A 14180-nucleotide genomic window follows, 5' to 3' on the forward strand; every position below is an offset into this window, starting at 1 on the left:
ATGAGGTATTTTATCATATATATGTTTGATTCTCACATCTATAGATTTTCCTATTGGGAATGTTTTCGATTCACTTCCAGATATGATAGGCCTAAAAGGGGGGTCATCAATAGATTTATGAATTTTAGGTATTCCAACCAACGTGGCTAATCTTGGATGTTTGACAGTCATGAATTTGTGTGTTTCTGTACTAATCCTACCGTCTATAAGATATTCCTCTAGGTATGAATCAATTCTCCGATAGGCAATATTGATTTCATTAAGTGAAATAGATTCATAGTTGCCTGTATCGTATAACAGGTCATACATTTTCTTATTATATTCATGGGTCTCAAATATTACAATCCCCCACCTTTGTCTGGTTTCATAACCCTAATACTGGAATCTGTTTGTAGTTCCTTTAATGTATCATTTTCTCCTGTGGTTAAATTACTATAACCTGTGTTGTGTTGTGTCCTATATAGGTTATACAACTTCCTGGTCATTATTTTTTCATACATTTCAATCACTGGGTACCCAAAAGGTATAAATTGACTTTTCACAATCAGATCAGTATTGGTTTTATTTGGTATATTTTCTTGCTGTTGTTTTTTGTTGTAACCTTTTTCATTAAACATAATGGCTAAATTCATCTTTCTTGTGAATTTTTTCAATTCACATATACTATCAACCAGATCAAACCTAGGTGTGGGGATAAATTTCATACCCTTGGCCAAAGTGTTGAAATGACCTTCATGTATTTCCAATTTGGAATAATTATAAACTGTTAAATCCATTAAAACTGTACAAATAGTCTCATATATATATATATATATATATATATATATATATATATATATATATATATATACACATATACACACACACACAGGTGTGCTGCTTTTGGTCGAATTACATTTAGTCGAAAATTATTTCGGGCAGTTCACGTCACCAAAAATGCATTTCTCTGAAAACCCATTTGGTCAAAAATGGAATACAGCCCCTGCTCACTGCACTGCGACTCTGTAGTGAGAATATAAAGTTAGGGTGTGTGGGGGGCATAGCTCCCCACATAATTGCAGTGTATTCACTATTACATACTTGTGTATCCATTAAAATATACTGAAACATATAACTTCAGTAAAAAGAGAAGTGAACGGTCAGGTGCCATAGCTAGATGTTAAACTTGAAGGTTACACCCTAACTTATGCTGTGTTTGGTTGCATATGCATTTGTAAACTTCCAATGGGGAGCTGTCCTCTTTCTTCTCCCCCAGTGGAAGCAAGCAGGCTTTGTCCTTGTCAGGACTTAGTTCCTCACACTGGCTTCTCCAAAGGCTGGGTCACTAGCTGAATCTGGGCTGTCTAGGCTGTAGTCAGGGCTTCATCCCTCCATGTCATTGTGAATAATTAAATCACATTTAATTATTTATACATAAATGCTGCTTTTACTCTCATTTTGATAGTGAGCCCTAAATGGTAGCAACAGCTTGTAACAAATTATGTCCTGCTTAAGTATGCTTACCGTAAATAAAATGTCTATAACTTGCCATTATATCATATTAACTTGACAGCAGAAGGAGACACCAAGCCTGTCTAGGCTGCCCTTCAAGAATACTTCCCCTCAATTTTTACCTTCCTCTTTTACTTTTCCACCAGTCTTACACTCTTGAATGCATCTATACATTCCCTCTCCAAAGAGTTGCACAGTCCATTTTTATAAATTATTTCAATGATCAAGACAGTAGAACTCTTATCTGCTGTCTGTTCTCCCTCTTCCCCTTTTGTATTATTCTTCACATCTCCCTTACGTGATCTTGTTGTGCCAGTATTATCCCCCTCTCTAGTTTCTTCTGATTTCAAGAAAGAAGGGCTCTACCTCATCTGCCTTCTGGTCAGATTAATTCCCCTCCATACCATGGAACTTTTTTACAGATTTCCTCCAAATACATCCCACTAATCTAGTATATTTTTCCTTATATGTACTTCAGAACTGCACACAATATCGAATGTGTAGTCTGAGCAAAGCCCTCAAGAGTGGGAACCTCTCTACTTCTGAAATCTGTTCCCATCCAAGGATATAGCACAGTATTTCTTGGTGCTGCCTCTGCCCTCTGTCTACTCCTAGCTGTCCAGTCCAGGTATCAACACTCCCAGACAGTTTCCCTACTGTCAACTAAGCAGTTCTACTTTTCTCAGCTGAAACAATTACGCTACACACCCCTGGTGTGAAGTACTATGTAGTTGTTAGCACCGAACCTCAGCTGCCACCTTTCTGCTCACTTTTTCAGCCTTTCCAAATCCTACACTAGACATCTCTCCCTCATCTTCTATTGCTACACCTATCTTTGATATTGTTAAAGACTCTGCCAACTAAACACTCAAACAGCCCAAATCAGATCCAAGGACACGAACAAGGATAATACCACAACATTAACGATGAATCCAATTTATTAAATATACACCATAAAAAACCAAGCAAGACTCTGTTACTGATGGTTAAGCGCTTTCATCTGGTCAACCCCAGATTTCATCAGAACCAATGCTCACAATAATTATACCACATTTAAAGCAGTTTTGACACCAAAAAACAATTAGTGTAGCAATTAAATATATTAAATATATATCACAATATTTATTGATATAGAGTGTACTAAACTACCTACAATCTACACTGTATCTATTATATGATAATATAGATGATATATGAATACCATCAATTCATATTCAATTATATATGTAATATTAAAAATCAACAAATATGTACAAGTTAAAATAAGAGAAGTCACTATTCATTTAATAATACAAATGGTTTTAAACTTATGCTATCATTGATACCTGGAAGTGTTGTGGCATCTAAACTTATCTGCCATTTACTGGAGGAGGGAACTGGAAAGTGTATTTGGCCTGGGGTGAATACTAGTTTTCGATCAAATGGGTTTAGGTCAAATGGTCTTTCGATCAAATGAAGTAGACCCATAGATTATATTATATATATATATATATATATATATATATACACACACATATACACACATATATACACATATATACACATATACACACACACACGTGTGTGTGTGTGTGTGTGTGTGTGTGTGTGTGTGTGTGTGTGTGTGTGTGTGTGTAATATATGTACACAAGAAAATAATTTATTTCATTTTACTAAAAAGTTTAATACTTTATAAATATATTAAAACTAATTTATAACATTTCAAATCTTATTAGCTCTTATTTTAAGTGCACTGGTGATAGCACTGTCATTAAGACTAGGCGAAGCTGTTGCATTGAGTCTCAGCTGCCAAATTTATTCTTTAAATTCTAAGAAATTATCCACATCACCACCTCTGTCTGAGGTGGCAACTTTATCATAAAAAAGTGAACTTTTTAAATCCATCACATAAAACACTGTCTATACAATTCATTAGCAAATTTACTATTTCGAATATCATAGGTATGTTGTCTAATTCGCTCCTTTAACTTCCTGTTGGTCTTACCAACATAAAATGTGTTGCATAGAGAACAGCTGGCAAGGTATACTACTCTTATAGTATTACAACTACATCTCCCTGGACAAACAATGGTTCTGTCGAACCCTTCAACCACGATATATGGTCCTTTGTGAATAAACCTACAGTATCTACAAAAACTACATATCTACATAATATGTGATAACATTTGTGTACAGTACATTGTCACTAGGTGACACCAACAAATTTTTAATAGATTTGCCTTTACTAAGGACTATCTTTGGCTGATCACTGATAATTTGTCAAAGTTCTAAACTAAACATTGTATTCCAATTTTTCTTAAGTACGTCCACATATTTGTGAACATTGCTACTATAGGGAACAGTCAAATTTGTCAAAATTATTTGTCCTATTATCGAAGGGCATACTAAATCCTTCAGGTCTTAAAATGTTAGGACTCAAATTTGAAGTATGGGTGCAAATTTATCATTTTGACCCTTTAAAATCTCCTTTTTAATATTGTTTACTAAGGACATTGGATATGTCCTATCCAAAAATAAATTGCTTAAATAATCTAACTCCTCCTTAAAAACTCCATCAATAGTAATTAATCTGGAAAGTCGAACCGTCTGTTCTTTTCTTTTCACAATAGTTTTCTTATGGTGTACAGCTTGACAGCTTGTAAAATGTAGGTAAGAGTTGGAAAATTTTTTTTGTGATAAAACTCTATCTTTAGCTATTTTCACATCTAAATTGATTTTTGATGAAATTTGTATTTTAAGAAAACTTCAAAAAGGTCGTGGATTCATTCAGCTCCATATAAAATGTTTCCCATTGTTGGACTGAACCCTTCCATGACATTAAAATATCGTCCAAGAGTCTGTAATAAGCATTTAACAAGGGGGCGGACTCAGAAGTAAACACAAATAACTCTTTCCATTCAGCAATGACAGCACTAGCATATAAAGGGACACATGCTACCCCCATTTCCACTCCAGAAATTTAATGAAAGTATTCTCCTTCATACTAGATGTGACTATTTAACACTCATTCAAGCAATTTACTTAATACTTGAATATTTGTGGTAGAAAATTCATCCGTCTGATTACACAAGACACAAACTATTGTATATCTATCTTGTGCAGTATGACAGTAAATAAATTAACTACATCTACAGTAATAAATATAGCCTCATCATAACAAAGTGTATTTAAACTGGGCGACAGATACCAGGAATCTTTTAAAATGTGTTTTTGTATTAAACAACCCTTTACATCTATATGAATGTAGTTACCAAAGGGTTTTGTTTTAGAATTTTCCGCTGCCACTGCGGGTCTGAAGGGTGGATCACTTTGGCATTTTTATATTTTTGCCATGCCAAAAACACAGGTACAAGTGGTTTGGCCACTTTCAAATAATGTAACGTTTCAGCATTCATTGCCTTTGAAAAAAACAAATCTGTAAGGAAGTAATCCAACTTACACACAATGTTGAGTTCACTGCGTGATGTTCTACTGTATGTTGGCTCACCTGACAGCATTACAAACATCTTACTAGATTAAGTATTTGTCCTTGTGGATGTTTTAGCAAGACTGAAATATTAACTAAGGAGCGTTTCAATATTTTCAGGTTATCTACTGTAAATGTTTCTGATGTAGCTTACAATGCTTTTAAGAAAGGATTAAATTTTGTTCACAGTTTTAAACTGAATGTTTTGCCAGCCTTGATTCAACTTAAGTTATTCATCAGGAATCTGAATTTAAAATTATTTTGTGACAACACTAAAGCCCTTACTGACACCATCTGTATCAGGGAAAAAATATTTTTGAACCTCCTGCAAATCCCGGGGTAACTGAGAAAATGTGAGGAACAGTTTAGGGAAGTATCTAGACAAAATATAAAATACATGAAAAACCTCATGAATGGAGAGAAGCTGCCTCATGGAACTGGTGGGGAATAGAAATATTTGGATCATGAAACCAGACAAAGGGGAAGGAGTGAGAATTATGGACAGTTTCAATTAATATCACTACATACATCTTACTAGAATAAAGACATCTCTTCCTCTTACTCTAGATTTTTCAATTAAACACAACTGCAGAAAATCTAGTTCTTACCTAAAGGGTGAAGTATGTTTTTGCAACAAGATTTAAGTTGCTTAAGATTGAAAAAGATGCTAGCAATTTCTGATTACTGATCTTATTTTTAAAAAAATCTTTTAATTTCTACTTCAAATAATACAGGTAAAATACTGGCAATTTAGTCCACAGTCATTACAAACTACCACAGCTGACCTTTCTTGGTCATTAACCAGAGTACCATTTCCTTAGTAATGGCGGCACCTGTCGATTTGTTACTCGTCTTCTTATTTGAATGCACTGTCAGCAAAGGGTAGTACAACACCCTGAGCATCACTTATACCAGTACTTTGATCCTTTTCTACATAGGGCAGACCACCAGGAAATTTAAGAATGCTACAGTATATATTGGGGATTTAGAAAACAAAGCCTTTCACCATTTTAGGGATTTAGAAAGTAGTTCTTAAACAAGTAACATCAGCACTATCTTAGAGAAACTGGATAGGGTGGCTACATATGGGCATTCATTAAAATAGCAGATACTGTACAAAAGGACTGTGCTTATTAAAATTTAACACTTTGTAACCTTTTGGCTTAAACAACAAACGTCACTGAAGCAGCTTTATTGCCTTTTTACTGGTCTTTTATTTCATTTACTGCCATACCTCTCAACTGTCCAGATTTTCATAGAATGTGCATATTTTTGCATCATATTTTTGGTCTGTTCCTCATAAAATTTGTAGTTTCCTAGCAAATCACTATGGACTGAAGTCACTAAATCCTGACATACTTCGTATCTCCCAGAAAATACATGCTAACACAAGTCTTGCCATTCTAGCAACTCTCTAAGTTTATAACAGCAATAATGTCTGCCTGTTTCGGGGCCTTTGTCCCCCTATTATTTTTGTCTTTATCCAGATTTCCTGTTCTAAAAGGTAAGTTGTTTTTCCTTTCCTTTATTCTCCTTGAAGGTGTGTGAATTTATTTTTGGACTTCTGCTTTGTTTACTTATTTTTATTATTTGTTAGTATGAGGAATTATGGAGCATATGTTGTGGGTGTGCCATGTGCATATCCAAACAAAAGTTACACTGCAAATAAAATGTACTGGGAATCAGAACCCCCCCCCCCCCAATGATCTAAGACATCAGCTGGGTGATAGCAGATACACACAGCCAAAGGGGTAGTACACAGCCAAAGGGGTAGTACACCAAAACAAAACAGCATTCAGATATCTTGGGTAAATGTACCAGATAATACTCAAAATGTTCTCACACATGGTTTCAGTCACAGATTTGTTTAAGGAGATTTGAAGGGGGAGGTGTAGAGGCTGGTTATGTGACCTCATAATGCAGGAGGATGAAGTTAGAGATAAATTTATCTTCCAGTAGACTGGCTATATCCTCAGGGTGTGAGTACAGGATATATCATTTACTATTAGTGCTTGGCATTGTTTCTGAGGTTTTTGTCATAGTCTAAAGAAGGCTTTATGATTGTCATTTGCCTAGGTTGCTATTTTTACCTCATATCTAGCTTTGGTTAATTTGATAAGGGACCCAAGTTCTTTGTTAAGTTTAGCAAGATCATTTTTGACATCATGATGGTTACATTTATTACTGCATGCAATGATTTTTTTTTTTTATTTTATTGCACAGACCATTTACATTTGGGTTTTACCATAGGGATTAATTTTTATATTTGGCATTGTATTTTCTTTGGGAGGGGGGACAGATGCTTTTATGCAGCTACTCACATGTGCATAAAATCTGAGAGAGAAGGATTCCGTATACACAATGAGGTCATCAGGTTGGATGGGGATGCTGAATTTAGCCAGCTCACTCAGTTTTCACAGATTAGCTTTCACATAATCTCTGACTCTCTGACTACAGAGGTATTTGAGGAAGCTTCCAGCTTCAGTCTTATGTGACTGATTTTAGACTGATTTGACAAAGGATGAACAATCGGTAGGAAATAGTACTGCCACACTGGTGAAGACCAAGTCCAGGATTCTTTCTTCCTTAGTTGGGGTGCAGATTATAACACAATCTCTGGAACAGTTAAAGTCCAAAAATCTCTTGGTATACATATTAGGAAATGTACAAGTATCTCACCTGATGAAGAAGTAGTTTAAATTCCCTAAGAAAATGTTTGGCCTAATGCATACGGACTCCGTATTAGTCTGGTAGGAGGTGTGGGTCAAGGGGAGACAGAAGATTCCCTATAGTCAGCTATGATGTGATAATGGGTTTTCTTAAAGGCAAGTTGGATGTGAAAGTCATTATCCAGTTTAACAAGCCTGGAGGCAATATTTTGTTTTATGAATAGAGAGAGACACTGCCACCATTAATGCCTTCATCTAGTACTGTGGGGCTCAATATGGAGGTAGTTGTTGAAACTCTGCATTGATGTGGTACTCTCAAAGGTCCTGAACCAGTTCTCTGTGATGATGCATATATCATACATCTATGTATTCCAGGGTAAGCAGTACCTGTATGAAGTGAAGTTTACGACTCTTGGCTCTGAGCAGCAACACTTTAGGTTAAATCAGTTTGTTTTAAGTCAGAAGCTTTTGAAGAGTGACACTGCCTAAAAAAGGTACTATGGGGTAGGCAAGGTTTTAGTCAACATAACAAAGCCTTGTGGAGATGTGTGCTGGTATTCCTGGCATACTATTTAGGACCATCTAGCATGACTCTTCCCAGGCTGATATTTATATTTGGACTCCCCTTGAAAGACACTAGAAGTTAAGCCAAGCAATGGAAGTCAAACATTTGCTCGTATTGCTGTATCATTCTCAATAATGGTACAGCTGCTAAAGGCTAGGTTCATGCCTGCCTCAATCACATATTTTGAGAGCTCTGTCATGTATTCCAGGGAGGTATGTGTAGTTTTCTCCCACATGTACTATGCCTGTGTCGTGTGTGTACTTATGGTGCAAAGACTTGAGTGCGTGAGTGATATGATGAATCTTTGCACCCAACAGGCAAATTGTGATCCACTCCTTATTCCGACTGGACAGGGGTGCATCAGTGGGTATCTCACTATGGAGACAATATACCAGAGATCAGACTCAAAGTACTGATGCATGGTTCATTGCTGAAGTATTGTACTAAGAGTGACAACTGATATAAACCAATCACACAGTAGCAGTTAGACTTCTAAAACCATAAGATCATAACTACTTGACTGCAACACCAGTAAAAAAAGAAAAAAAAATCAAATCAAATAAAATAGCAAATATAAAGCGAAAGATGCAATAAACTAGTTTTGTGTATAGCAACCATGATAGTTGCAATAACCTGCAGTGCCTCTGACACAGGGTCTTATTTGGACAAGGTGGGGAGATGAGCTATGAAACTCAGATGATTTTGCAACTTATGCATCTGATATGGAAATAGGCAGAATATGCAAGCCAAGCAAGTCTTACAAGCTTTACAGTCTATTTCTGTCCTTAGTTAGATTATGCATTCCCATAAACATACCTTCTTCCTTGCTGTGGATACACAAACGAGGGCATCTTATCAAAAGCTCGAATATCTTCTCCTCTTAGATTTACCAGCCTTACTCCAGCTAACAGCAGCAGTGGTGAGTGATGGTATGTTTTCTTAAAAATATACAACAACTGGTATGTGAGAAACCATCCTTCCCAAGCCATATTAACAAATGGATAAGCAGCTAAAAATGCCTTACAAAAACGTTTCCAGTGAGATTCTGGAAGATGTATGTAATAGTCATCCTCTTCCCTCATCTGGGTAAAAATTCTGTCCAGTTTTGTCTTCAAATATGGAACCATGACTAGCATGAAAAGGGATTTCCAGTAAAGTTTGCTAGGAAGTCCTTTACTAGCTAGTCGCATTAAGTCCTTCTTATTCCAAGCATTTACTCGTTTTAGGCCATAAAAGTTTTCAGAAAATGAGCCACTTGTCAGGGAAAGATAGCGATGCTGAAGCAGAAGATCCAGGGCTGCATAAATTTCATCAAACCAATGCCAAAGAAAGCCATATCTGGCTGGGTTGGACTCGGCAAGAACCTGTGAAACAGAACATTAACAGTCTAAATACTTAAATGAAAAAGAAAAAAAAAAGTACCAAATGCCAAACACTTATCAACGTCTCCAAGACCTGGAAATACTGTCATTATGAGAGGTACAAATTGAAGCAAAATGAAGACGTGAAAATGGCACATTATTATAGCCAAACCGAGTTTAAAATTCCATGAACTCCATGCAGCAGAAAATGAGTACAGCTACAAAGTGTAACAACTGCTTAACCAGTCACTTGTACTTCACATGTAAAAATCTGACTTCTGTTCTTATGAGAGGCTTTCATTATTTCTGGACCAAGAATGTTTCTAATTTTTGGTTCTGGTCTTTCAAGCCATGCAGCTACTTCTTCATTCCTTTTAATACCCTTTTCCTTCCATAAATAACAGCTATGAATGAAAAATCATGCTGTGATGTAATTTATATAGATTTAATTTCAGCAGAAGTTTGGCATAATGGTTAGGGTGTTTACCTCAGAGACACAAGGTACAGGGACTGATTCTCACATTTAAGGGAAACTGGCTAGGCTTAAAATGGCCCACAAGGGCAGCTAGCCTAGAACTTGCCTATGAACCTATAAACCTATTTGGCAGGGTCATACACAAAACACTAATCAATAAATTAGAACTAGGTATTGATGTACTCTTGATAAGATGGATAGCTGCATGGCTTACAAATAGGGCATGGGAAGTATCATACAGCAATTAGACAAGTGAAATTTGTGGTTACAGTCAGGGTGTCCCCACAGGGCTCTGTCCTTGGCCTTTACTTGTTTAGACTGTATATTTCAGACCAATCTTTTTCATCTCAGGTGTTCTACAGTCTGTATGCAGATGACTTAAAATTGGGTAAACTGATTACATGTGTGTTAACAGATAGGACATGCCTGCAAAAGAACTTCACTAAACTGACCATGTGGGCACAGGAGAAAAATGTACGGATAAATAAATCAATACAGTGAATATTTAATACAGCACACAGTGATTGAAAAAAAATGTACTCCCCAGATCAGAACTTCTGTGCTGTCTATTTTCATTCTTCCTCAACTGATGGGTCTACGATCTGACTCGGCTGCTTCTACCACATCCTTGGATCCAAACTCTTGAGCCCCTGCCTTCACTCAATGTCCAGCCTTCCTAACATACCTCAGATCATGCTGTTTGCTGCCCATAGAAGACAGTGGATAATACCTTAGGAGAACTCAAGAAGGTACAGAATTAGAAAAAGAGCTGCAGTTCAAACGAGGAACAACAGTTCCCAAATTGAAACCCTTAGACATCTCCAGGAGCAAAGGGAAGAAGGTTAGGAGGTCAGGAAGTTAAGAAAGGAAGAAAATGGCCAACACAGATGTAAAGTTATGGTGAGTACATAACTTTTTTTTTTTTTTTTTTTATCTGATGTTGTCCTTTCCATTCATTCATTCATTCCTCAATTGATGGGACAGAGTCCCCAGCAAGATGAACCCTGGGTGGTCTTCATGGAAGGATATTTTGGAGTACTGCGTAGACAAACACAGCTCTGTTCCTAGAGACAGACTCCCAATTTGTAATGAGCAGTAAAGTTATGAGCACTGGACCAAGTGGCAGCTGCACAAATATCATCTATACAAGCTCTTGACCAAAAGGCTGAGGATACAGCATAAACAACATGGAATGAGCTCGAAGAGGCTTAGGCAAGGACAATCTTCTTTCACAACAGAGGAGGGAGATACAATGGCCAAATGGTTAACAGATTTTAACTTTGGGAACTGATTTGCCCAATCTGTTAGGTGAGAAGCATATAAGCAACTGGTCGGTCTTCCAGAAATCCTTGGTTTGATGGAGATAAAACTCCATCCAAAAGAGGGAGCATGTACTCTCCCTTTTTTGAAAAATTTGGGAAGAAAACCAGGAGGTTAATGACCTGGTTGATATTAGATTCAGAAGCTACCTTAGGCAAAAAAGGTGGGTTGGTCCACAAGTACACCCTGTCTTTGTGGAAACCAGACAAGAAGATTTGGAAGATGGTCCCTAGAGTACAGATACTAGTCTAGCTTATGTAATAATGACTAGAAAAATTATTTTCCAAGACAAAAGCTTAAGGTCTGACCAGGCTGAGGGTTCACAGGGGCTTTGGGTCAAAGTCTGAAGCAAAATAGTTAAATTCCAAAAAGTAGTAGGTCCTTCAGTGGAGGTCTAAGTAGAAAAGTTCTTTTGAAAAAGACTTTACATAATTTAGAAGAAGCTACTGAAGAATTATTTTTTACCTAAATGGAAATTTGAAATGGCAGCCAAATGGACCTTAATAGTAGAAAAACTAGCTCCTTCATTGAAAATTGAAGCTACATAAATCAAGTACAGCTGGTACAGGGGCAAAAAAGGGGTCCAGATCCCTCCTTAAGGGCCCAGAACACAAATCTCTTCCAGTTGCTTTTCTAAATCTTTCTAGTATAAGCTTTTTTGAGACTAACAAAATGTGACAGGCTGGGAAGGACAGTCTGGGCTATGCAGCAGTCAGTGGAACTGGAGAAACTTTGCCGTCAAGTTTGAGGCCTGTTATGAATGGATGAGTCATACCTGTCAGGCGAGACAGGAGGTCTAGATTAGGATCCAGTATCCAAAGTGGATGTAGAAGATGAGGCCAGAGGAAGGGTAACCAAATCCGACAAGACCAAAAAGGTGCAATGAGGACAACTATGCTCTTCAACCAGTATGCTTTCTGTAGAAATCTGTGGATGAGAAGAAATGGTGGATAAGCAAAGAGAAGACCGGTGGGCCAGTTGTGGACTAGAGCATCTCACGGTGACTCCTCCACTTTATGGATCAGGGCAAAGAACTTGCTGTTGAGCGGAGAAGCAAAAAGTCCCAGTATGGCTGGCCCCATCGATGGAAAATTCTCTCCTCCACTTTGTTACTGAGAAACTACTTGTGAGGCATCAGAATGGACCTGCTTAGTTTGTCCACAGTCACATTGGCTTTCCCTGGTATGTGCACTATAATTAGAAAGCAACCAGAAGACATCATCCATTGCCATACTCTCATTGCTTCTCAACATAGTGGGCAAGATTTGGCTCCTCGCTGTTTGCCGATAGACAATATATTTGTAGCATGGTGTATCTGAATAGCAGTAGTTCCAAAGGGGACAGGGTCTTGAAAAGCCTGCAATACTAGGACGGCTGCTCTCAATTCCAGGATATTGATATGCATCTTTGCCTCTTCTGATGGAGGTACCTTGAACTGTGCTTCCCAAGTACTGCCCCCTACTGGCATTCATGGTCCCCGTGGCCATGGGCAGGGGAAGAACAAATAGACAGCCTTTGGAAATTTCATTTGAGTGAAGCCACTGAAGACGAGATCTTTTGCAAGCTTGTGTGATCTTGACTGAGACAGTCACAGGCTGATGAAGAATGGACTGGGTCTACTACAGAACTTGTATGTGAAACCTGACTAGAGGGACTATGGTGATAGCTGTTGCTATGGATCTCAAAGCTTGTAAGATTAGTAGTGCTGGAAAAGAATGCAGCATTACTCTCCTGACCTGTGATCTAAGAGTCCGGATGCGAGTTGGAGGGAGACTGACCATGTTTAGATGAACACCTATGAACCCTACTCCGTGCAGGTGTGAATTGTGATTTGCTGTAATTGACTGATGCCTAGGTGGAGACACGAATGGAGCAAGTAATCCTTTGCCTTTTGGAGAAGATGCTTGATTGGTGCAGTTAAAAGACAGTCGTCTAGTACGGAAATGCTCAGAATCCAAGCAATTTCAAGTGAGCTGTTACCACTGCCATGTACTTGATTAACACTCTAGGGGGTGTGGTGAGACCAAAGGGCAATGCTCTGAACCGATACTGACTGGCACCCAACCGAAAGCACATATACCTTCTGGAATGCCTGTGCATTTTTATTCAATAATACATATCCTGAAGATCTACTGAGCACATCAAATCATCCTCTCATAGTAGGGGCAGAATTGACTGAACTGTGACAATCCAGAACCTTGAAAATTGCATGCACTGGTTTAATTTGAGATCCAGAATGGGTCTTAAGTCCTCTGTCTTCTTTGGCACTAAGATTCCTGAATAGTTCCTGGATCCTTTCTGGTCTGGGGGAAACTTCTGGATGACTTTTTATAGCAGCTTTTTTATTTCCAAGCCTGCTGCTTCTCTGAGTGGAACATAGGGATTCTCTTCATTCTTGTATGGAGAATTTGGGAAAATTGTAAGATATAACCTCTGGATATCTGCACCCAGGAAACTTTTATTATGAATAGCCAGGCTCTTTGGTGCAGAGACAAACGCCCTATGATTGCCTTCAGAGGGCACCAGTCAGGTCACTTTTCAGGAGTGCTGGTAGGGTTTGTCCGAGAAGGAATTCTGGAAACCCTGGTTTTGTGGGCCACCTCTGCCATGAGAACAGCATCTTCCATTAGTTCTCCAGGGGCAGAGGGAGGAACTCTCAACTACTTGCGAGTCTTGGAAAGGACCCTGGGATTTACGGAACCACATCTTTCTTCCTCCTCATGGATTCCAGGAAAGGGTCTTTGAGAGGTAGAAAAATGTATCCCTAAGGCAGACAAAGTCTTTCCTTCTCGCTCACATTTAGAGAACCTATCTTTTACTTTATGGCCAAATA

General features: G+C 37.9%; 1 protein-coding gene across 1 annotated transcript in view; it reads right to left on the reverse strand.

Annotated features, from left to right (window-relative positions):
* PEX12 (peroxisomal biogenesis factor 12) overlaps positions 1-14180 on the reverse strand; it is a 152652-nt gene that overhangs the window by 56062 nt on the left and 82410 nt on the right. Inside the window, exon 2 of the mRNA XM_044053782.1 lies at positions 9008-9555. Within this exon, the coding sequence (XP_043909717.1) occupies positions 9008-9555 (548 nt within the window). The remainder of the gene's footprint in view (positions 1-9007; positions 9556-14180) is intronic.

This window comes from Protopterus annectens, chromosome 13.part0, assembly GCF_019279795.1.
Source record: "Protopterus annectens isolate FY-2018-M chromosome 13.part0, PAN1.0, whole genome shotgun sequence".
Lineage (NCBI taxonomy): Eukaryota > Metazoa > Chordata > Ceratodontiformes > Protopteridae > Protopterus > Protopterus annectens.